Source organism: Eptesicus fuscus, chromosome 15 (genome assembly GCF_027574615.1).
Source record: "Eptesicus fuscus isolate TK198812 chromosome 15, DD_ASM_mEF_20220401, whole genome shotgun sequence".
Classification (NCBI taxonomy): domain Eukaryota; kingdom Metazoa; phylum Chordata; class Mammalia; order Chiroptera; family Vespertilionidae; genus Eptesicus; species Eptesicus fuscus.
In genome coordinates, this window is record NC_072487.1 from 55,950,191 (window position 1) to 55,976,298 (window position 26,108).

General features: G+C 33.0%; 1 protein-coding gene across 6 annotated transcripts; it reads left to right on the forward strand.

Moving 5' to 3' along the window:
* Positions 1–356: 356 nt before the first annotated feature.
* CYLC2 (cylicin 2) lies at positions 357–25,901 on the forward strand. Of its 6 annotated transcripts, XM_054727121.1 has the most exons (11): positions 3,248–3,304; positions 8,050–8,090; positions 8,729–8,767; positions 9,584–9,705; positions 11,074–12,981; positions 20,036–20,203; positions 21,910–21,985; positions 22,230–22,349; positions 23,661–23,799; positions 24,472–24,520; positions 25,779–25,901. In XM_054727121.1, the coding sequence occupies exon 5, from the start codon at positions 11,122–11,124 to the stop codon at positions 12,352–12,354; it is 1,233 nt and encodes a 410-aa protein (XP_054583096.1). In that variant the 5' UTR covers positions 3,248–3,304; positions 8,050–8,090; positions 8,729–8,767; positions 9,584–9,705; positions 11,074–11,121; the 3' UTR covers positions 12,355–12,981; positions 20,036–20,203; positions 21,910–21,985; positions 22,230–22,349; positions 23,661–23,799; positions 24,472–24,520; positions 25,779–25,901. The 6 variants fall into 6 exon arrangements, with proteins under 6 accessions (XP_054583091.1, XP_054583093.1, XP_054583095.1 ...); XM_054727116.1 differs by lacking the exons at positions 3,248–3,304; positions 8,729–8,767 and adding an exon at positions 357–373; XM_054727118.1 differs by lacking the exons at positions 3,248–3,304; positions 8,729–8,767 and adding an exon at positions 357–373 and having other exon boundaries at positions 20,036–20,187.
* The last annotated feature ends 207 nt before the right edge of the window (positions 25,902–26,108 follow it).

Consider the following 26,108-nt stretch of genomic DNA (forward strand, 5'->3'; position numbering starts at 1 on the left):
TAAATACTGAGATTCATCCTTTTGTCATATCAGTTAATAAATTAAAACTACATGAAAAATTGAAACAAGTATTTTTAAGATGTTAAATCAATGTTATTTTTGAACTATCAGTAGTTATTTAGTCAGTAATAACGAGAGTAAATACCAATCTTAGACTGAATATTTAGTCAGTAATAATGAGAGTAAATACCAATCTTAGACTGAATATTAGAGACTATTAAAACACAAGTAAAAGTAGATGCTTTAGTTTTTCCCCTTTAACTACTAGTGCTCTTGGCCTCTTTATGATGTCACCTCTCAACATCACTAATTTGAACTTACAGTGCTTAGGTCCTGGCAAATGATAGGTGGGGATAATGTCTGTACCAAGATTGTAAGTCCTCTTTTCAAATTTTATGTTTTTAAATAAGTGAAATGCTCTAAGTAGCTTTACATTTATTCTCTTTTAGTGTAAAGAGATGTTTGTTACATTATTATCATGCCATTGATAAACAAGACACATTCTCAAGCAACATTATAGGTTGTTTTAATCCAAGACTTAACTAGTTCATTCACTTCAGTAAAGTACAGACATGGCTTTAGATAAGGCTTTTTCAATGTGATTCTACTTCATTTTTTGTTATTGTATTTTTGAACATAAGACTCCTTAGAGGTCATTTGGAAATTTATGGGAATTAAAAAAAAATAATCACAGTAAATGGAAAGTGCTATTGACCTTTAGAAGGCCTGGGTCACAGGTACCAAACCTTTGCTAATAAGTGGGGCAGCCCAAAGAATACCATCTAAATGCAAATTGTATCCCACTGAGAAATACTGAGTATACAAAAGTAGTTTGCAATAAAAGAAGATAATTCAGAATGGGAAGTTTAATTGTAGTTATTTCCTGATGCTTAATTTATTTTGTGTTAAAATGAGATAGGGGAAGAAAACCTTTCAATTATGACTTGTTTATTTTTTTTTACTATGAATACACTAAACAAAGGCAATGGCATGAACTCTAAAATATAAAGAAAAGTGTAACTGGGTTTTATTTGGAGAGTACTGTTAATGGAAAGATAAAACACAAATCTTAAAAATAAATACTAATAAACAAAACAGGCTTCCCCTTGGCACTGGTGCCTACTTCATTACAACATAAAGAACACACTTCAGAAAAAGGTTTGAGTGTATTTGTCATAATCACTTTAGAATTGTTGATTATTACACAGCAATCTATGTTAGGGTATATAACATGACAGAACTATTGTAATTATTGTAAAGTGTTTAAGCATAATAATATATTGACATTACTATTATCATGATCATTGCATGGCTTTAAAAGAACTTCACCGCATGGCTAAACATTATTTTTAGTGTTATGATGATTTCTTTATTTTATTTTTCTGGGGCGATCTCAAAACTCTTGTGCTATTATAGAAGGACAGTGGTTAAATTCATAATCAAATGGCCTGATTGTTAGCAAATGAAGTGCACACAAAACCCTTAATAAAAATTCATATTTCCCTGGGTTCAATTGGTAACTTCCAATTCATTTAACAGAAAAGATGAAATGCAGAAAATAATTTTTACTTTCTTTCCTCTGAATTTTAACAATGACAGGACGTTAAGTTTAGACTTACATGTGTTATTGCCCTGTAGTTGTAGTTGATAAAGAAAATTCTCTTCTTTGAGCTCAGTTCCCCCCTCTCATCTATTCCACTTTAATATTTGTCCAAATCTAACAACTCCACTCAATGGCTTCACCCCTTATGGTCTTTGCCTCTAACTTAAGTATGTCACTCAACTCAGTCCTTCCATTCCTAATATTAAATTGTAGGTCTAAGACTTATGAAGGACGTGGGAAAGGTTTTCATAAATATTTGGCATCAGATGTGGAGAAAAACTTTTTAAATTTCCAATGTTAGCTTCCAGATCTCATATCCACTATACATTTTATATTTTTCTCCATTGAACTGCACTAATAAGGACCTGCCTTACTATCTTGACCTAGTTGACTCACCTTGATATAGAAGGTTTGTAAACCTTGGAGCTATTGACATTTTAGGCAGGATAATTCTTTATTGGTGTTGAGAATTGGGAGTGGGAGTTGTCCTGTATATTTTAAGATATTTAGCAGTACCCCTGGTCTCTACCAACTAGATGCCAGGATCAGCATGCAAGGGAGCATGGACATAAGCCTACACACAATTATAACCAAAGATATCTCACCTTGTAAAATATCCCCTGGAGAAGGGCATTCAAAATAAATCCAGGTTGAGAAACACTGCACAAATAAATGTTAGAAAACAAAAGGAAATTCCATCATATCACACAGTTACCTCTCAGCAAGATGATAGTAATGTGGCAACTAACCTTTGCCTTTATGTAGAGACCCCTCTAGCAAATACAAGAAGAGTAACTTAGGCCCCAGTCAGTCCTTGGAAAACTTCCTGCCAAGACCTTTACAACCTTAGTTGCCACACATCTGTTGCAGAATCTAAAAGTCCAAATCCTGCTGGCAAGATATCTTGGAATATTCAGATATATATTGTGGGCATTTCAAATGAAACTGCAGAAAATATCACATTAATGAGAGCCCTTGTCCTTTGAATTTATTAAACATTTTTAAAAAACTATACAGAGATATCCTTAAAGGCAAGAGTAAATGTAGGTGTGTTTTGTACTTAGATTGACATTTTTCAGACTAAGAACAAAAACAAAGGTGGTTAACTAAATGTTTACCCCTTAAAAAACAACTTTTTTTAATTGATAAGTGATAAAGTTCCCCATGTCTCCTACTTTGGGATCTCAACTATTTACTTAGGAAAACCAAAATCTAGATTCCCATTTTAACATTTCAGAAAGCTGACAATGAATACCTTCATTACTTACAAAAGCTCCCAAATACTGAGACATCTTGAAATGATTGAATGTTGTGGACCTGAAATGAAGGCAGACTTGTGGCTTATGCATGCCATTCCATTTTGTTTAAGATGAAGTATTAGCTATTTGTTTCCTTATATATGTCCAGAGACTTAATTCAAGAAATAGTTGTATTGACATAATTGCTGCATTTTTTTCTTCTTTTTAAAGCAAGTAATTAAATTAGACCATCTTCAAAGTCATGAGGGACTTATTTTTAAAGGGTGCAAATAAATATTTATATAAAATGATTTCAAAATTAAAAAGATACACTAAGAGTTATTTTTAATAAGAAACTTCAAAAATTGAATCAAATGCATTCTGGTTCTAGAAATTTTCTTGAATGTCCCAGAGAAGCAAGGGAGAGATGCTGCCACCAGAAGAACCAGACTTAAAGGAAAAAGTAGGAAAATGCTCTCTAGTTCAAAAAGATTGATTTAATTTAATTGCATATCGCATGTGTAAATTTACATTAAGGTATTTGAATCATTGCTATTTGGGCATCCTATAAGCTCTTCTTAATAAAAATGAAAGTGATGTAAATTTATTGAATTATCACTAACCCTATCTTAAGAAACATAAATTTTCAACCACACCATTAGGCTAAATTGTGCCAGTTTCCCATCAATCCACTCGGCCCTTCTCCTAAGGATGGCTGTTAAGTTATAAGAAACAATATTTCCTATTCTTGAAATCATAGAAATTAAATTGTATGGTATATATTTTTATGTTTCTGATATTTTCTCTTAGTATAATATTACTTTTGGATTCATCAATGTTGCCATATTTGCATATATCAATAATTCATTTTCTTCGATTGCTGGGAAGTATTTCATTACATGAACATATCACAGTTTATGCATTCTCCAATTGATGAATATTAGTGTTACTCTAGTTTTAGGTCATTATGAATAAAGCTGCTACCCATATTTTGTCCAATTCTCTTTGTAGACCTCATGGGTAAACTACTAGTGGAAATACTAAATCATACAAAGAACATGTGTAAGTTGAATTTTATTTAAAAATATCAAATGGTATTGCAAAGTTGCTGTACCATTTTTACACTTACCACCAATGATGAATATGTCAGATGCTTACAGAGTTGCTAATAGTTGATGTAATTAATTTTTTATTTTACCTGCTCTAGTGGGTATAAAGGGGACATTCTAATCAGAATATATTTTTCCCTGAGGGAAAAAAAAATAGTTTTCTTATACAGGTCTTACATATATTCCAAGCAACTTATCTCTAAATATCTTTATGTTATTGCAAATTGTATTTTTTTCTTATATTTATATCTTGCCATTTCTCTAGTTATAGAAATGTAGTTTATATAATTAGCCTTTGTTTATAATAATAAAAGTGTAATATGCTAATTAGACCTGAAGAAGCCAGGGCTGCGAGGGAAGCCCAGATCTGGGGTACCAGAGGGAAGCTGGTGCCAGCAGCTGGGAGAGGAAGGCCTACTCTTGCACGAATTTTGTGCATCGGGCCTCTAGTATCATATACTTTTACTAGAGGCGCAGTGCACGAAATTCTTGCACGGGGGAGAGAGGGTGTCCCCTCAGCCCAGCCTGCACCCTCTCCAATCCAGGACCCCTCAGGGGGATGTCTGACTGCCTAAACTGGCAGTTGGACATCCCTCTCATAATCTGGGACCACTGGCTCCTAACTGCTCACCTGCCTGCCTAATCGCTCCTAACGGCCTCTGTCTGCCTGCCTGATCACTCCTAACCGCCTCCCCTTGCTGGTCTGGTCACCCCTAACTGCCCCCCCTGCTGGCCTGGTTGCCCCTCATTGCCCCCCCCCGATGGCCTGGTCACCCTACACAGCCTGCTGTTCGGTCATTGTGTGAGGGCTTCCCGACCAATTTGCATATTCCTCTATTATTAGTATAGATTACATTTCCATAAGAGCTCTAAAAATAATATTTGTAGATGTGATTGTATAGTCTATTTACTCAATCAGGTCTTTTGAAAAAATAAGTTTGCTTCTTCCTCTCCAATTGTGATGCTTTTATTACCTTATGAAACAAAATAGGATCTGGATTACAATGTTGAATAGCAGTAAGCATCCTTGCCTTGTTTCTGATCTATAGAGGAAAAACAGTCAATATTCCACCATTAAGACTTATTTTAATAGTATTATCTGAACACATTTTATCCATTTAAGGAAGATGCCTTCTATTCCTAGCTTTCTTAGAGTTTTTAATTATGAATGGAAATGTTACTTTTTATTTCAAAAATTATTCTACATATCTTGAGATAATCAGATAAATTCTTGTTAGAATGATTGCAATGGTTAATATATATATATATCAAATCAACCTTACATGTCAGACAGTAAACTTCAATAATCACGATGTATTAGCCATTTTACATACTTTTCAGTAAGGTTAGTTAACAAGTTAATGAATTTTTGTGACTAAGGCCAAGCAACCTGAACACATTTGATCTCATCTAATCTCAGAAGGAATCTTGGTGTATGTTAATGCAATATATTAGTTTAGAACAGTGGTGGCAAACTCAGTCAACAGAGCCAAATATCAACAGTACAATGATTGAAATTTCTTTTGAGAGCCAATTTTTTTAAACTTAAACTTCTTCTAACACCACTTCTTCAAAATGGACTTGCCCAGGCCATGGTATTTTGTGGAAGAGCCATACTCAAGGGGCCAAAGAGCCACATGTGGCTCGCGAGCCGCAGTTTGCCGACAACTGGTTTAGAATATTTATTTCTGGTAATGTCTTTGAGGAGTTTTGGAGTCAGGGTTTTTATATTGGTCTCAAAAATGAATTAAAATATCTTTCTCCTTCTTCTTGTTCCTGAAAAACTTTTGTACAGTATTTTTCCTGAATGTTTTTATTTAATTTATCAGTAAACTGGTCTGGGCCTGTGCTTTTCTTTCTCAGAAGGTGTTTTTTTTTTTTTTTTATAATGAAATAAATTTATTTAATAATTATAGAGCTATTCACATTTTTATTATTTCATCTTGTGCCAGGTTGGTAACAAACTGAGTTTTACATGGAGCTCATCTATTTCACTTAAGTTGTTGAATTTATTATCATAAATTATAAATGATGATCCTCATTATTCTTTAAAATCTATGTAATTATAAAATCTGTATCTGTACTAATATTGGTAATTTATGTTTTCTTTTCTTCTTCTTCATCAGTCTTCCTAGAACTTAAGCAATTTTAATAATCTTTAAAGAAAAAAATCCAAATTTCTGAATTTTAAATTTGCTCTAATTTTGTTTACTCAACCATTGATTTTGACTTATAGCTTTATGATCTCCTCTGTATAACTTTTGATATTTTCCTAATTATAAAACATAGATTTAAAACATTGATTTTAAGTTTTTTATAATATGGAATTAAAGCTATACATTCTACTGTATGAACTGTACATAGTATTCCACCATTTTCAATATATTATTGTTCACTTGCTTTTTATTTTAAGTATGCATTGTGATTTCTGATTGATCACTGGTTATTTAGAAGGGACTGTTCCCTTTTCAAATATTTGTGTTGTTGTTACATAACATTGAGTTGGCTCAGACTCCTTCCTGAAAACTCTATGAATGAGTGATGTCCACAATGTCCTATCCTCAGCAGCCCTGCTAAGCTCCTGTAGACTCATTCCTGTGGCTTCTCTTATGGAGTCAATCCATCTCATAGTTGGTCTTCCTCTTTTCCTGCTACCTTCTATTTTTACCAGCATTACTGCCTTTTCCAAAGAACCCTGCCTTCTCATGATGTGCCAGGAGATGGACAGCTTCAGTTTTGTCATTTTTGCCTCCAGCAATATTTTAAGCTTCATTTGCTCTAGGACTCACTTGATTGTCTTTCTGGCAGTCCAAGGGATCTGTAAAAGCTCTCCTCCAACACTATATTTCAGATGAATCAAATTTTCTTCTATTTGGCCTTCTTTACTGTATCCAATTTCTGTATATTTTCTATATTTTTTGTTACTGATTTTTAATTCAAATTCTTGATGATCAAATAATATGTCCTATATATTGTACAGGGAATTAGTGGACAATGCCAATGTATATTTTTAAATCTCAAGTTTAATAATATTATTTCATAAACCTGAAATATTTCCTCTTTCAGAGCTTTTAGAAAAGAGAAGTTCATAACCATGTTTATACTTCAAAATTTCTTCAGCATTGTATAAATATACATTGGTTAGATCCAAACCTAGAGTTTCAGCTATAGAGGGGCAAGTAGTTTTAATGCATGTCCTCAGATAAAAAAGAAACAAAACTGAAAAAGCAGACAAACAACCTGCCCCCACCAGATCAGATAATTAGTCAAACACATCCTAAATTGTATTCAATTATTACATTAAACATTTTTAAAGACTGAGTTTTGAAATGCGTGTATGTGTGTGTGTGTGTGTGTGTGTGTGTAAGACCATACCCACTCATGATCAACAATGACTCTATTTCTATAGTAAATTGGGAAGACGTAGAATAATATTTATCTAATAAATAAAAATATTTGCCTCCATTACAAATACATTAAAATTAGACTATAGCTATCCTTTTTTTTAGACATATGCTCATATAGTACTACAATAAATGGAAACTTATAAATGTAAAATACTTTGCAACATAATTTCTCATATTTTCTTAGAGAACAGATGAAAAATCAAAATCCAGGTCAATACTGTGGTGCACACTCACACACACACATTCACAGACACACAGACATTGAATGATCTGTATTTAGTTCAGTTCTGAAGATATTATGAGGAGCTGATTTTACTTAAGCATAGTGTTTTCAAAGTGCTTTATAAGTTAAAATTCAATTGCAAGTAGTTTTGGAGCATGAGGTGAGAAAACTAATTCAATCATGGTTTCACAATTTAAAAAATGTCTGTGTTTTATATATGAAAAGTTGACACTCTTTTTTTCTTATGCTTTATTCCTGTTGTTTTAGCTCTGTTGAAGTTTGTCCTAAAATATATATATTCTCATCTCTGTTTTTCTGGGATCAAATAATCTTACCTAATAATAGAGATATGAGATTGCAAAATGTATTTCTCTAGTTGGTGGAGGCAAGTGCTTAGGAATAATAATGGCCATAAAATAGAGTGATTTTTCTATACATTAACTGAAATATTTCCCTCTTATTTTAATAGCCAAAAACTAAACTATGGGTCATATGATAATTACATCCCAGGTAAGAAAAAGTTCAATATATATATATATGTATATATTTTTAAACATGTATGATTAATTTAGGCATAAGGAATTATCTTCCATTCAAAGTGATAAAGCAACAGCTGTCATAGAATATTATTAAAAATTAACTTTTTTTCTCCAAGAACCTTTTTCAAGGGCTCCATAAATGCCATCTAAAGATATTTTGTTCTAAATCTAAAGTAGATTAAGCAAATATGTACAGCAATATGAAGGTGGACAGATTTACATATTAGAAATCATCAATCAGATAATCTCACAATTAAAAGGCAGTGTAGAAAACTGAATAAACAAGTTTTCACTCATGTCAGAAATGTCTTCTACTACATTTATAACAGATTTTATTATGGTTAAAATTGACCAAAAAATTTATTAATTGACAAAGCCAGTCAACCTTGTGTTGGAAGACTTCTTACATCAAGTGCTTTTTCTTCATATATTGATCTTAATTATGCCTTTCATTCTATATATTTTCTCACTGATCCTGCTTCTGTCTTTAGGAGATTCACAGGACAAGTCTATTTTCACTTATACATAATATTGCTGCACACATTCAAATACTTTGAGGATATCTCTCTCACTTACCTCATTGGTAACCTTTAACTATTTCTATTATAGTTTGCAGGTGACTTTATCCTCCCAGTCACAATACTGCAGGTAGCCTTTATTTGTCAATTTCTTCATTAATATGCCCCCTATAACAATGCAGTTTGGGGTATAATAAAATTTACTTATGCAGCTTGGAAAATTATTACTAAGGAGATCTAAAACAGTGATTTTCAACCTTTTTCGTCTCATTGCATATATAATATATTTTTTGCTGATCTGACCAAAAAAGGTTTAATTTTTATTCATTCACACCAAATGACAATTGTTATATTGGCTATTGTCATATTTTTATTTGGCAATCTAAGGAAAAAGAGGTCAGTGCTCCTGACTATATAGTCAGGTATTGCATGTTTTAAAAATTCTTGCAGCACACTATTGTGCCTGCTGTAACACACCGGTTGAAAATTGCTGATCTAAAGCATTAGCATTTAGATTCAATCATATATTTCCTGAACATTTTATAACAGCTATTGCACTAATTACTTTGAAGGGTACAGAAGTAGTTATCATATTTTCTGTTCTCAGTAGAATTGTACTCTAACCAAAAGAATATAAAGTCAAAATCTAGACTGGATTAGAAGAAAGACTAAAAGAAAGTAGTAAAATGGTTTCTTTCCTTTTATCTTACTGTAGTTTCACAATCTTTATTTTATATAGTTTTCTGTAAAAGTGGGAAAAATAGAAAAATCAAATTTTATTTTCCCATATTAATAGTAAAGGATTTCAAACACTATCAAATAAATGAAGACATAATTTTAATTATTTGTTTCTTCATTTACATGAAATGTAATACCTTACTGTCATATTAGTTTTAATGAAATGCCATTTATTCTAAAGTTTATGTTTAATGCTTTCTTATTTCAGTCAGTGAATTAAGCAAAAAATCATGGAATCAGCAACACTTTTCCCTGGCATTTCCCAAACCACAGCGGCCAGGAAAAAAAGTGAGATCAAGACCTTCCCAACTACAAGACAATGCAGCTTTAGTGAGTATTTTAAGAAGTGTCACTAGTAAGAACCTTGTGAAAGCATGTAGAGTCAAATGTCTTTACAGATCATCACTGGCTAATGGGATTTATGTGATGATGGAAATATTTTATATATTTACCTTCATTTGTGGCTATTTTATACTTCAAATGAGGCTAGGGTAACTAAGGAACTAAATTTTACATTTCAATTCAATTAAACTCACACATGTCTTTTAGATGTCATTAAACAGTACAGTTAAAGGTAATTCAAATTCTATTTGAAGACAGTGGATATATTTATTAGTGTTTAACTGTATAAAAGTTTCCTCTTATTCCATAGTAACCATTTGTTCAGTAAACCTACATTATAGAAAATAGGTATCCAAAATGACAGAAATCTGTATATCCTAATGCTACAAGTAGTACGAACATTCAGAAAATATTACCCTGCTGGAAAGACTCCCTCAAAATCTTTATACTCTGATGAAGTTTCAATGTTTCCTCATATCCTGTAATATAGAATTCAGGATTCTGAATTTTGGAACATAAATATTTCACAAGGTTTCTGGAGTCATCATGTAATATAAAAATGTTGACTTAAAAAGTTTTACAAGATAAATATATCATCAACTCTTGTTTATTTTAGGAAATGTATCCAAGCTATAGTGACCCTTGTTTCTTCTGTGTTTATTTTCTTTTCTTCCTTTATTCAATTTATTTTTCCAGGGCTTGTTAGCATTCCTTCCATTTTTTTTTTCAATTAAGCTTTTGCAAATATTTGGTTACAAGTTGAAAACAAAATGCACCATTCTGAACAAATGAATGTGCACTGCATGGTACAGCTTTCATTGTTGCAGTTTGCTATCTGATGATACTCAATTTTTATCTTGCCATGTAGGAAGCACAGTTAGCACTGTAAATTCTAGAGACCTTGAAGGTAACAATAGAGATCATGATCTGTCTGAACATAAAATTATTAGGTATTAGAAAATAGTTTCTGAGTTAGCCTCAAAATGGAGGCTAGGCAAGATATTTAAAGAATCTCAAAAAACACAGAGTCAAAGAACAAACAAGCCCTCTCCTGCTTGTACAGAAAGATTCTGGTATGTCATTAGTGAGTGAAGGTCTGTACCACTTTTAACATATAACCTTGCAGGAGTTATAAAGATACTCTAAATTGAAATGAGATCCAAAGTGAGACATGACTACCCATTCAAAAAAGAATGACATTATAAACACAGAATAAACTATAAAATCTACAATTTATTTGATACTCATTAAGATCTAAAATTTCTTCATGATTGAAGTTAAATGTATTTGGTATCTGGTTATAAAGGCTATAAAACTAATATAAACTATTTATCATTATTCTAATCAATACTGCAGAAACCTGATGAAGACAAATTAAAGGGAGGTTATCAACGACCATTATGGATGCACCGTTCTTTAATGCAAATTTCAGAAAGACCATCTGTCTATTTAGCTGCCAGGAGACGGCCTCCAACTCCTGGCCCAGATGTAGCGGCAGCTAAAGAAGGCAAGAAGGACACATTAGAGTCAGAAACCGAATCCGCAGTTTCACAGGAGCTAAAATTAACTAGGAAAGATTCAAAAAAAGACAAGGGTTTAGAAACAGAAACACCAGGTGGAAAAAAAGAGAGAAGGTCAAAAAAGATCAAGGACTCAACTACAGAATCAGAAGCTGAAAAAGGAGACACAAAGAAACTTTCAAAAAAAGATAAGAAAGGTTCAAAGAAGGGCAAAGGGTCAGATGCAGAATCAGAAGAGGAAAAAGAACAGAAGAAAGATTTTAAAAAAGATAAGAAAGGTTCAAAGAAGGGCAAGGGGTCAGATGCAGAATCAGAAGAGGAAAAGGGAGAACAGAAGAAAGATTTAAAAAAAGATAAGAAAGGTCCAAAGAAGGGCAAGGGGTCAGATGCAGAATCAGAAGAGGAAAAGGGAGAACAGAAGAAAGATTTAAAAAAAGAAAGGAAAGGTTCAAAGAAAAAGAAGGGGTCAGATGCAGAATCAGAAGAGGAAAAAGAACAGAAGAAAGATTTGAAAAAAGAAAGAAAAGGTTCAAAGAAGGACAAGGGGTCAGATGCAGAATCAGAAGGGGGAAAAGGAGAAGAGAAGAAAGGTTTAAAAAAAGAAAAGAAAGGTCCAAAGAAGGACAAGGAGTTAGTAGCTGGAGAAACAGGAGAGGAAAAAGAATTGGTGAAGAAAGGTTCCAAAAAAGATAGGGGTTCAAAGAAGCACAAGGAGCCGACTGGAGAACCTGGAGATGAAACAACAGATGCAAAGAGCCCCAGTGACAAAGAGGATGAATCAAAAGACAAGAAAGAAGGCAAGAAAGAAGGTAAAAAAGGTAAGAAAGAAGGCAAGAAAGAAGGCGAGAAAGAAGGCGAGAAAGAAGGCGAGAAAGAAGGCAAGAAAGAAGGTAAGAAAGAAGGCAAGAAAGAAGGCAAAAAAGGTAAGAAAGAAGGCAAGAAAGAAGACGAGAAAGAAAGCGAGAAAGAAGGCGAGAAAGATGCCAAGGGAGAGACTGAGACAGAATCTGCTGATGCAAAAAAGGAGGGAAAGAAGGAGGGAAAGAAGGAGGGAAAGAAGGAGGGAAAGAAGGAGGGAAAGAAGGAGGGAAAGAAGGAGGGAAAAAAGAGCAAGTAGGCCTTGGATAATAATTTAAAAGCATATTTACCGAAACAGTTTAGTAATATGAAACTAAATTTATGAAGAGGGAGTGGTTTGAATATTTAATCAAATACTTTTAAAAATGGGGTGAAGAACAATACAAAGACTCAGAAAATCTTCATAAAGTGTAAGAAAGATGTTAAGAAAAACTTAATAGATGACTAAGTGAAGGAGTTGAAGATTGCTTATGCCTGTGATAAATTTGGGGATATGAAGGCTTAAGTGAAAGATACCTAGAAAGATTCAAATAACATACAAGTGAAGATGTAGAAGTTAATGATATTGTATGAATATGCAAAAGAATCAATGAAGTCTTTGATATAATTCAAGAATGAAGATATTGAACTCAAAGACTCAAACAATTTGAAGTCATATCCACGGTTTTAATTAAGAATCAAAGGGATCATAAGAGGAAGTCAAATTTCAGAATGTCTACTTTCAAATAAATATAAATATAAATTAAAGGCAGCATTCCTCAAAAAAAGAAAAAGAAAAAATATTTATTTCTTGTGAAACTATATCACCATCTCTGAAGTATAAATAGCCACAACCAGGTTCATGGATGTTGTATGTTCTACTTCCAAGCCAAGCTAAACACATTTGGTAAGCTTATTTTATTTTATTTAAAGCCAACTCAAATTAAACAAATGAACTAATTTATAGGTATAAATTGATATCATTTTTATAAATTCTATAATCTTCTGGTTAGGTTTTGAACTAGAATTTTATCAAGGTTAGGCTTTCTCATTATTAGAAAAATTTGGTGAAAACACCAATAAATTAAGATTTTAAAGTATCCACCAAAAGGTTAAGGGAAGTAGAATTATTTTTCATGAGGGAGAAAACTGGCCAATGTTATGTGATAACTTTAACAATTACTTATCATGAGGTGTTTTTTTCTTTTAAATAGAAAATCGTGGCCAAATGATCTCCATTTAAAGAATAAATGACATCATTGTTGTACAAATTACCAATGTGAATAAATTTAAAGGAGATATATTAGCTTACTGATAAATTGCTAAATGCATATAGAAAACCAAATTAAGCAGCAAAGAGTCAAATGGGGGAAATATCTACATATTATTTAGATGTTAACTTTATATCTTCATAACAATATTAAACTCTCTTGTGACCATAAATCATATTAACATGAAGAAAAATAAAAAGCAACAACAAATGCAGACTCTTGGATAGAAAGGGACTCCTATCCCGTATGCTCTCCAAAGCTAGCTTTAGTGAGGTATAATGGTTTTGTCTGCTCTTTAAAGATCAGTCCCTGTCCAGCTACATCAACTACCAAGAATTAATGACTACTGTATCTCATGGTTTTCCACAGGGCCCTACCTTGCTGATTGACAGAGTCAGCAGTCAGAGCTGTAAAAACAGAGTCAAATCCTACCCCACTGTTCTTTACCATTTCCAGGAAACCATTCATTCTCCATCTGCTGACAATACAATTCTATATTCAGATTTTCAACCTTTTCTGGAAAAGTTAGCACCTCCCTGAGGATTTAGGGAATCATTTGAAACCTTCTTTATCTAAAAAAAAAAAAAAAAAAAAGATTATTTTTAAGATTATTCTCTAACATGATATTCAAAAGTCATATTTCAGATTAAAATGTAACTCAGTGAAAACACAAATTGACTTTCTGCCTTTACTATTCTACTGAAATGCACTAGTCACCAAGAACTTCCATGTAGCCAATTCTAATAGCATTGTCTTTGTATTGTAGCCCCTCTTCTCTTTTCTCTGTATATACTTCTCTAAGTTATTCCATCCATTCTCTTCTCTTTATACACCATTCCTATGCTGTTGAATCCTTTTTTAAAGTCAGCACTGACTTATCCACTCAGCTCCAAATTCATATGTCCAAATGTTAAATTGAAGCAACTACCAGACTGTCTTCCAAGGCATCTCAAAATTAACATGTCACAAAGAGACAATACCCCTCCATGAAAGCCTGGTTTCCCCCAAGTTTTCACTAGCTCAGTAAATGAAACTAACATCGAACTTATGACTCAATCCAAAATTGGTGTGTCATTCATAATTATTATTTTGTCTTCAATCTGCTTATCTTTTAGTAAGTCCTACTTGACTACCTCCAAAATATCTGAATTGTTATATACTTCTTTCCATTTCTACCACTTCCAAACTAGAAGTGCAATCAGCCATTATCTTACTTGGAAACCCCCAAAGCAGCCTAAATGGAGGATACAGATATATTTATGGCATAGATTAGAGAGTATATATTTATTTCCAAACTCATCGAGTCATCAATTGTGTATGTTAAATATGTACAGCTTTTTATATGCAAAAAGTACATACAAATATACACACACATATATGCATATATATGCAAATATTCACATACGCATTCAAACATACACACAATACAAAAGAAATCTCCAACTGTCTTTTACAGTGGTTGTACCACTTTGTATTGCCACTAGCAATGGCTGAAGGTTCTTGTTGCACTATACCCTCCCTAGAATTTGGTGGTGTCAGTGTTTTGGATATTGACCATTCTACTAGGAGTGTAGTAGTATCTCATTGTTGTTTTAATTTGCATTTCCCTGATGACATAAAATGTGGAACATCTTTTCATATGCTTATTTCCCATCAAGTGTATCTTCTTTGGTGAGTTTTCTGTTAATGTCTTTGGCTCTTTTTTTAGTCAGATTATTTGTTTACTTATTGTTGAGTTTTAAGAGTTCTATGAATATAGTCCTTTATCAGAAATATCTTTTGTAAATACTTTCTCCCAGTCTGTGGCTTGTCTTTATTCTCTAGATAATGTCTTTCACAGATCAAACTTAAAAAAAAAAATTAATAAAGTCTTTTTTTTTTTTTTTATCTTGGAAAGAGAGTGCAATAGAAAAGAAAGGAAACAAGTACAAACTACTGGTTATAAAATAAGTCATAGGATTGTAACATACAGCATAGGGAATATAGTCAGTGATACTGTGATAACTATGTATGGTTGTAGGTAGCTACTAGACTTATGTGTGATCACTTCAGAAGGCATATAAATAACTAATCACTATATTGTACAACTGAAACTAATGTCATATTGTATGACAACTGTAATCCTATATAATAAAAGCCTAATATGCAAGTTGATCCAATGTTAGATAGACTGGTTGCTATGATGTGCACTGACATCAGGGGGCAGACGCTCAATGCAGGAACTGCCCCCATCCCACAGGCCAGCCAAGGCAGGTGCCAGTGGGGACCCCCCCCCAATCACCCCGCCATTGCCCCACAGAGGGAGGGGATTGGTGACAGCGATGGGGGGTAGGGCTGATGAGTGGGTGGTGCCAGGCTGGCCAAGGTGGGTGCCAGAGGGGGGCCCCCAATTGCCCCGCTGGTTGCCCCTTGAAGGGAGGCCGTGATCACTGGCCAGGCCTAGGGACCCTACCTGTGCACAAATTCCGTGCACCGAGCCTCTAGTTTTAAAAATAAATTTAAAGATCAGTTTTCTGTTTTGATTACAGTTTGCATTTAAGATTATTTTACACTAGAGGCCCAGTGCACAAAATTCATGCACTGGGGGTGTGTGTCCCTCAGCCCAGTTTGCACCCTCTGCAATCTGGGACCCCTCGAGGGATGTCCGACTGCCCATTTAGGCCCGATCCTACGAAGGGCAGTTAGGGGTGACCAGGCCTGCAGGGGTGGACAGTTAGGGGTGACCAGGCTTGCAGGGGAGGGCAGTTAGGGGTGACTTTCTAATTGGTTTTTCTAGTTTCTTGAGATATAGTCCTAGAAGTGGGATCATTGGGTCAAATGGGAATTGCATTTTTAATTTTTTTGAGAAAACTCCATACTGTTCTCCACAGTAGCAGCACCAGTCAGCATTCCCACCAGCAGTGCACGAGGGTTCTTTATTCTTCACGTCCTCGCCAGCACTTGTGATTTGTTGATTTGTTGATGATAGCCATTCTAACATGTGTCAGATGGTACCACGTTGTTGTTTTGATTTGCATCTCTCGGATGATTAGTGACTTTGAGCATGTTTTCATATGTCTCTTGGCCTTCCTTCTGTCTTCTTTCAAAAAGTATCTATTTAGGTCCATTGCCCATTTTTTGATTGGGTTGTTTATCTTGCTTTTGTTAAGTTGTATGAGTTCCCTGTAAATGTTGGAGATTAAACCCTTATCAGAAATAACATTGGTAAATATGTTCTCCTGTGCAGTGGGTTTTCTTGTTGTTTTGTTGATCGTTTCTTTTGCTGTGCAAAAGCTTTTTATTTTGATGTAGTCTCATTTGTTTATTTTCTCTTTAGTTTCCATTGCCCTAGGAGCTGTATCGGTGAATAAATTGCTTCAGCATATGTCTGAGATTTTGCTGCCTCTAGATTCTTCTAGTATTTTTATAGTTTCCCATCTTTTGTTTAAGTCCTTTATCCATTTTGAGTTTATTTTTGTGTATGGTATAAGTTGGTGATCTAGTTTCATTTTTTTGCATGTATCTGTCCAATTTTCCTAACACCATTTATTGAAGAGACTGTCTTTGTCTTGTTTATCAGTTCTTTCTTGCATGGATTTGCCTATCACTTTGTATCTAAAAAGTCATCACTTAAGCCAAGGTCATTTAGATTTGCTACTATGTTTTCTCATAGGAGTTTTATGACTGTGCATTTTACACTGAGTTCTGTGGTCCATTTTGATCCAGACATATTTCACTGCCTATTCTCTCTCTGCTTATTTCCCTATTACCCAGCCACTTCTATTCCATAACATGTTTTATTCTTGTATGTAACCTATACAACCACTGTCTGCCTGCCTATCTACCTAATCTCTAATCTAATCTATCTCCAACTACCTATCTGTCTAATCTAAATCATTATTGATTTTTGCCCAACTCCCCCAAAAGAATAAAAGCTCTACCTGGGGGGAAATTATGTGACTTATTTACTGTTATATTTTCAGTGTACAGAACTATTTCAAACATGTAGTATATACACATTAATCTTCTGTCAGGCAAATGAATAAATTACAGTTTGGAGGACTTAGTGAAAATAATGACTTACTTAGAGTGAGATAAGTAGTTTTCTTTCTCTGATTTGAAATGCCTTCATCTCACAGTGGTCCTCAAACTTTTTAAACAGGGGCCAGTTCACTGTCCCTCAGACCGTTGGAGGGCCGGACTATACTTTAAAAAAAAACTATGAACAAATTCCTATGCACACTGCACATATCTTATTTTGAAGTAAAAAAAAAAAAAATGGCAAAAACACTCGCATGTGGCCCGCAGGCCGTAGTTTGAGGACGCCTGCTAGAATGTGGTATAGAACTAGATACACTAGTAAATCTGAAGCTGGAGGGCTTACAGAGTATGACAGGTCAACAGTATGGAAATGGGTATTCTCCTGACCTTTACAGCCTTAAGATATTTTCAATTTTTTTCCCTTTTGGTTCAGAAAAAAAGAGTTTTGTTTTGTTTTTAACATGTGAAAGGAAATAAAGCTCACAGAGTGCTATACATAAGACTAATTCTGCAACTGCTATTTATCACATACCGATATGGCCCAATTTTATTTGACAAGGTTCCTTCATCTCAAATAGCTCACCTTGGAAGTTATACTATCCAGCTTTATAATCTTCCTATTTACAAACTAACATAAGTAAATTTTTTGTATTTCCCACCACTTAAGAACAATTAAGAATTTTATCCCCTCCAAAATCCAGGGTAAAAAGTACTGGTGAAGTTTTCTGAGTCTTCACATGTAGTTCTGATTTCTAATCTAAGGTACTCAATTCTTCTGTAAGACTACTAGGAGCGCCTAAAAATGACTTTACTCATCAGTTTGATCCGGACTTATGGCAAAGGATGTTGGCTTTTTTTCCAAAGCTCTATTTTATTAATCAAATTGGGTTATGAACTTGATTTAGAAATATCTGGAAATGATTAAAGAAAATAATGTCACAACTCATATGACATATAGGCTTTTGGCCATTAAAATAAAATGTTATAATAAAACAATATAAAAATCTCCAAAAATGAGAATATTTTTTTCTAAAAAGTATGTCTAACTCTCTTTTAGTTATTTGCAAACCTTTTCTTCATGCCTAACACTAAGCAGCAGATTTGATTGGTTGTCTAAAACTCTAGCTGAAACCTCTAACATTTCCTTAGTATCAAGGCCAAAGGGGAGGTGAAAAGGATAGGGGTTTAATTCTAAGGTAAAGATCTACTAGTATGTTCAGAACAACCTTCTATTCAATAACCCTGATGGATATGTCAATTCTCAGTTTAGACTTTACATCACAAAATTTGTATGTGGAAGATATTTTTTCAGCTTTACTAGTTAATTTTTCATTGAGTAAAACTTAGAGTTATAAAAATAAAATACAGATGTTAAAGAATTGCTAATTTTGGAGGCTTGTTGACAAGAGAATATGATCAAATAACTGCAAAGGCTTGTAGTGATGGTTAAAGATATTCAGATGTGACTAAAATCACAGAAGAAATATCATAAAAATAAAATAAAATCTGGTATTTAGAAACAAATAGGTTCTGAAAGAAATGTGTGAGACCCCTGGACTCCTTATGTGGAAACATAAAATGGTATAGATTATTATTTAGTAATTTCTGATATTATAACATTTTATTAATACACAATATGACTCATCATCTATAAAGGTATGGATATTTGCAAAATGTCTTCTTTTTTCCTCTTCTATATATGTGTGCATGTGTGTCTGTCTCCCTATATTTGTGTAATATTGTCAATATATATATATATATTTAAAATGTTCACGTGTCATAAAAGATGAAATAACTGATTTAATACTTAGTAAGAACACTGTCTTATGTAAGAGAGTACAAAAGTTACATTATGCTCAATATATACACTGATCTTCTGAAATTATATGAACCTTTAGGTATTACCAAATTTTTAATTCCATAAACATTACCCCTTTAAAGATAACATAATTTTAACATACCTTTCTACTAATTGATACATAAGGAAAAGAAAAATATAAATAAATAGCAAGATTTTTAACAATAGCATTAACAAATCTGAATTATTGGACATGCAATGAAATTACTTTCAATAATTAGAATGTGAATATTTTGAAGCTTACATAATTTAAATTGTTACCAGTTCACAAAATACAGTGACTTTTTTCTAGAGGATAAAGATGACCATAATATTTGTGTGTGTGTGTGTGTGTGTGTGTATGCAACCAAATGTCTTGTTTCCTCAGCATTTTATGTTAATTTTTGCCAATATCAATAAAATATTTACCACGCGTGGATATCCTGTGACAAGGCCCTTAATTTTTTTTAAATGTATGGTTACTAGAACATTTTGAAGATCCAATGACTTTCATTCTATATGTAACCTATATATATAAATCATCACAAGAATACTGGAATAAAATATGCTTTGAATTCCAGAATTCTACAGGCAATAATTTGTTTGTACTAAATTGAGATGATGATTATATTGTGCAGATACTGCTATGGTAGTGAAAATTTGAAAGTAGAGACTGTTTAGGTAAAGTAATCATCAATACCCCAAGTTCATCAAGTTTGGAATAGAAATGTGAAATATTTTGGAAATGTAAATTGTTCTGCCTTTAACATGGGCTATGAGCTTATTGTCAGCCACAAACATTAATTATGTCTCTACACTGTTCTATTATTTAGAGAATGTTATATGAAAAGAAGATGCCAAATAGCACAGAAGTCATTGAGAACATGACATGGGAAAACTAAGAAGAAAAGATTCTCAGATAAAGCACATTTATAAAGGTCCTACCAGAAGTATAAGAGAAATTTGGCAAGAAAGAGTTTTCAAGGTTTTATTATTCTATAGTATGTACTATATTTTAATTTTGCTAATTTTAATTATGTTCAATGGTAGGATAGTATATGAGAATCCATCACTAATTCCTATATGATTCTGGTCTACTGGGCACATAAATCTCATCAAAATAGCCTTAGTCCACTCTTTGTGAGCTATGTGTTTACTTTTGCAATAAGTTAAAATGCCCTTAAGTGAACACCAGTCCAGTTTTGTAGACTTATGAACATTTTTTATTATTGACACTATAAAAATAAACTTAAAATAGTGCATTTATTTGCATGAAAAAAATTAATAAATTTCCCATTATGATTGTAATTAGGTTATATAACTACGGAGAGTAGGAGATATTCATATCATTTTTCCCAGCATCATCTCCTTGTATATGATAGAGGAACTAGAAGTTATAGGGATATTAATAAATATAATAAATTTTCATAAATTATCCTTTTTTTCTTCTTAAAAAAATAGGCTGAGTCCTCTTTATCCACCCAAGTATTAATTATGCTTTATTTGTACTTTTTAATAGGACTTACATCATGTAGAGAGAAAAAAATACATCTATTTGTTCTACCATATTTTAATATACATATTTCTCATATTATTATGCCATACAATAATATTAAATTGCCCAAAAGAATATATAGTTCCTGGTAAAAGAATAATTTTTTAATAAACATATTTTCAATATTACAGTTAATGTGATTTCATTAAAAATTTGTATGTCATTACATTGAATACACTACTTCACATTCTGAAAGTGCAAATAAATATGAAAACAGTTGATTGAAAAATTCATTTATTTACTTATTAATTGAATAGTAAAACTTAAGAAACCTATTTTTGTATCTGTGTTCCTAATTTCATACCAGACACATTGATGATAATAAAACAAACATTCCAAATTAAAAATAATATTACAGTTATATTTAAAATAAGTATAATTACTTGATATCTATCTACCTATTCAACCTTATTTCTATGAGGTATCAAGTCTGTTAAAAAAAAATAGCAATCAATGAAAAGAGACAGAAAAGTTACAACTCATCCACTAAGTGAGAAGTCATGTACCATATTATAATCAGGAAAGTATTTAAAAGCAATAGCAAAATCCAAAAATATTTCAATATTATGTATTTCAAGTCATTACTCAGATGCTTAATCTACAAAATCATTTTAAACTGAAATAACAGCAGCAGCAAAATCAACTAATATTTACAGAGCACTAGCCATTTGCTAAACACTTTTTTTGCATTGTCACTTAATCATCAGAACAATCCTAATATGGTATTTCTTTTTAAAAAATATATATTTTATTGATTTTTTACAGAGAGGAAGGGAGAGAGATAGAGAGTTAGAAACATCAATGAGAGAGAAACATCGATCAGCCGCCTCCTGCATACCCACCACTGGGGATGTGCCCGCAACCAAGGTACATGCCCTTGACCAGAAACGAACCTGGGATCTTCCAGTCTGCAGGCTGACGCTCTATCCATTGAGCCAAACCGGTTTTAGCCTAATATGGTATTTCTGTTTAACTGAAACTTAGAGAGGTTAAGCAACATGAATAATTTTGTGCAACTAGCAGTAAAACCAGTATCTGAGTATGAATTTGAATCTCATGTGACAATAGCATTTAGAACATGACTTTATAGGTTAATTGTTATGGGATTTGAGGAAATTGTTCTCTAACAACTCAACCTCTGTTTCTTCACAGCCTCCTTTATCTGCAAAAATATAGTTATGTGAAAATCATATATGTAAACCTTCTACTAAAGAATTTTTTAAGAAAGGTAATAACTTCTTGCTTCTGTAAATATCAACAGAAACTCAACTGTTCCCACTGCCCATAGCTTTTGGTGTGTCTCCTCAGCAAACACTGTACTCTGCTTAGTAGTTTACATGAGCTGCATTTGCAGGAATGTGCTGTAGTGAATAAAAATATGAGCATTTGAAGGAATGTGCTGTAGTGGACAGAAATATGAAAACTGAAAACATGTATTTGAATTCTAAATCAATCTCTTTGTAATCATGAAGGAGGAACACAATGAAGAATATAAAACACTGAACTCAAAGCAGAATGGAAGAGTATCTCACACCCAAACAGCACTGACTCTAAAAAGCATTAGAAAAAATGAATGATGCCTGAAGAAACAGGTAAAGATTCATGTATTTATTCATGATATTATTAATCAGTTTAATAGATTTCCCATAATATTGCATGTGTACCCCTTATCTTTTAAAAAAAATTATCTTTATTGTTGAATGTATTGCAGATGTTGTTCCCCATTTTCCTCCCATTGACTCCCTCCACCCTGCACCAGCAACAACCCAACCCTTAGGCCTTCACCTCACTGTTGTCTGTGTTCATGGGTTATGCATATATGCATATAAGTTGTTTGCTCAATCTCTTCCCATCTTCCCCGCTTCCCTCTGAGATTCATCAGTCTGTTACATGCTTCCATTTCTCTGGATCTATTTTGTTCATCAGTTTATTTTTATGTTTCACAAAGACTTATGATACATGTTAAAGTTTTTTACATTTCATGTTTTGCATACAAAAATAAATACGTAGTTGCTATAGAAATTACACTTGCAATTCTTATAATTGGCAATAATAAAAGGAAAAAAAGTTTTATAGAATGTAGAGAGGGTAAAGAGTAGCAGAACATGGAATTGAGCAGTTCAGCCTTGGAATAAAGGTAACTTAAATAAAAACATACACAATGGCACAGGAAATGTGCTTTTTGTAGAGAAAAATGTAGAGGTGTGATTTTATTGATACCAAGAATAAGCATCACAAAATGCTTAAGAATCTCATGATAAATAGAAGCCTTGAGGCAATTTTAACACAGATCATCTCTAAACTGTTTCTCTTGAATGATCCTTGGAGTGTCTACATGAGTATGTCAAGTGATATAGATCACTACTTTCCAGAGTAGAGCATTTTGTCTTTGACTAGCTTTGGCTTTTTAGAAGATATAGCTATAAACCGTGCTTGTTCAAATCTTCCAATTTTATTTTATTTTTGTTTTGCCTCATCAAATACCAATACCTACTGGATTTCAAATATATGCAAAACTAGACACACACACAAAAAAAGGAAAGATAGACTAATGACTAATATCAACAGTTAATTCCCAGTCTATGCTCAGATCTGGAGATATAAATGAATGAATGTCAAATGAAAGATGACAAAAGTTTCAAAAGCTGGGTAAAGAAAGTAGTCAAAGACTGAGTGAAGGAAAGCAAAACCTCTGGTAACAGAAGTTGACCGCTATGTTCAGAGAACAGGGTATGGGACAGCTTTTCTCTTTATCACATTTCCATAGGAAGACCATTGCCTACTGCTGCTCCTTCTGGGGAAGGAAAAATATATATAAAACTACCATCATGGTGATACTAGAGTTATGAGGTGCAGGTAGAAATCAATGAAGGATAATTCTGCTTTTCCTGTCCTTTAATTAGCCAAGGAATACATCCAACCAAGAACATCTCCTAATGGGAGCGAGTCCCTGTATCACCCAATGGGAGTGAAGCAAAAGAGGATGATCAAGACTATGACTGAAGGTCTCCCACCCATCAGGAGCCGTATTGTTAACTGCATGTGGGCAAAGTGTATTAAGAGTCTTAAAACATTGCTTTTTTTTTTTTTTTAGTACCAATGTTAATGACTTCACAGTATTTCTGTGTATGGATGTACAATTTCACAGTTACTTGACCAAACTATTTTAGCACAGTAATTGTTTGATACAGTTTATTTCTTAATTGAATTTTGTGTCTTGTTTTTAATTTTATATGACAATAAACCACTGTAATTTTGATGGATGAATTAATTTTTCTTTTTATTCATGCCATTCATTTATTCTTTTCTTTAGAATTTTAATGGAATTATATGTGTATGTGCAAGGCAATATCCCATCACTGTTATACTTTCTGCTATTTACTACCTCAAAGGACATTATATTTCAGTTTAAGATGGGGTGTTAAATTCTTTTATTTCAATCAGTTCCCTGTTAACTTCATATTGTTATATTAGCTTTTCATTAATCATTATTATTTTAAGTGACCAAAAAAAGAAAAAAAACTGTTTCAGTTGATTTAGCAGGAAAAAATAACTTCCTTTTAGAAAGAAGAGAAATTATATTTGAATAATGAGATAGCTGAGCATGAAAGATAAGGCCTTCTAAGCATATTCCAGATAGAAGAGGTTTACGTTAAGAAACGTAAATATCTCTACATAAGAGATAATCAGGAATTTTTTTTTTTTTCTTGGAAGGGGAGGAAGGAAAACTGGCATTTGGTACTGGAGAAAATTATCCTACAAGGTAAGGGTGAGATAGAAAATAAGGGCATAAGAAAGCAATGAGGAAATTCCCATTTATGTATAATGGACATCTAATTTTAGGACAGTGATATTTAGTATGTAAGTATGTTTTTATGCCACATCTATTGTTATCATATGCCACCCCAACCTGTACCAGTAAGCTTGTTTTAATGTTATTTATGGAGAATAAATGAAGAGTTAATTGGAAAAATGGTAACAGTAAAGAGGACAAAAAAAAGTTTGAAAGGGGACTTAAGGGGGGGCACCATTTGTAAAACAAGCTTAAAAATAAACTATTAAAAATATTGTAATAATACCGAATCATCCTAAAATTTCAAATAATAGAGAGCTGTAAAATCCCAAGTTCATTTCATTACATTTAAAGTTTTGTTATTTAGACATAAAGGTCATCTATAGAACACTAGAGGTTTAGAATAATCTAGAACATATATAATAAAGCGATCTTTAATTTTCAATAAAATTAGAGCTTTGAAGTGTTGCCTCTAAAAAGTATGGCCAATAATTATACTTAGTACGTTTTAGCTTATCTCTTCAGAAACCTCTTTCATGGCATCTCCCCGATTTATACATATTTAAATGTAGGTAACTATATTCCAAACATATATTTTTCGAAACCTAACAACTTTATATCAATTTAACCCCTTTTAATTTTTTTCTAGGTATAATTGAGTCTTTCATAGAATTCATGCAGGAGTGATATATTAGTTTTCTAGGGCTTCCATAATAAAGTATTGGGTAGCCAAAAAAATAGAAAAATTTTTTTCCCCTCACAGTTCTGGAAGCTGTGATCACAGTTCTTGATCACAGTTCTGAGATCAAGCTGTCTGCAAAGTTGATTTCTTCTGAGGCATCTTCCTTCTTCGCACTCTTCACATGGTCCATCCTCTGTGTGCCTGTGTCCTAAGCTCCTCTTTTTAGAGGGAAATCAGTCATATTATATTGACGTGTGCTTTAAAGACGTCATTTAATCATAATCACCTTTTATGTCCCTATCTCAAAATTATGAGGTACTGAGGGTCAGGATTTCTACAAATTTTAGGGAACAGAATTCTGCCCATGAAAAGTGATGTATAAGACTAGTTTATTTTTAGGTTTTAATCACTCTGAATCATAAAAATGATGGGTTTGGAACTCATAGCCTCAGTAGAGAAGTATGTAATATATTCTTTTGGTAAAAATTTCTGCGTCTCGAGAGAAGCTTTAGCATCTTACTTGACTCTGGTTTGATTATATTCCAGGACAACCATGAAGATGTACTGAACATGCTACCACACTGGAGGAGTACAGTCTCCCATTCAGTTGATGATCTTCCTGTCATGAAAGTTGCCACCTCTAATTTTGAATAAACACCTAAAACACGATGGTGAAAATATCAAATTTTTTAAAAATCTCCTCTCCATGCTATGTGTGTCTATTTCCCTGTGTGTTCTGACCTAACGCACAGCCACCTACACATAGTTTTCTGTGGCTCTGTTTTGCCAAAACATTAAAAGAGTCTTAGATAAAACCATCTGTTTTCTCCTATTCTTCTATGTTGACTTTGCCTTCAGCTCTTGAATCTCAGGATT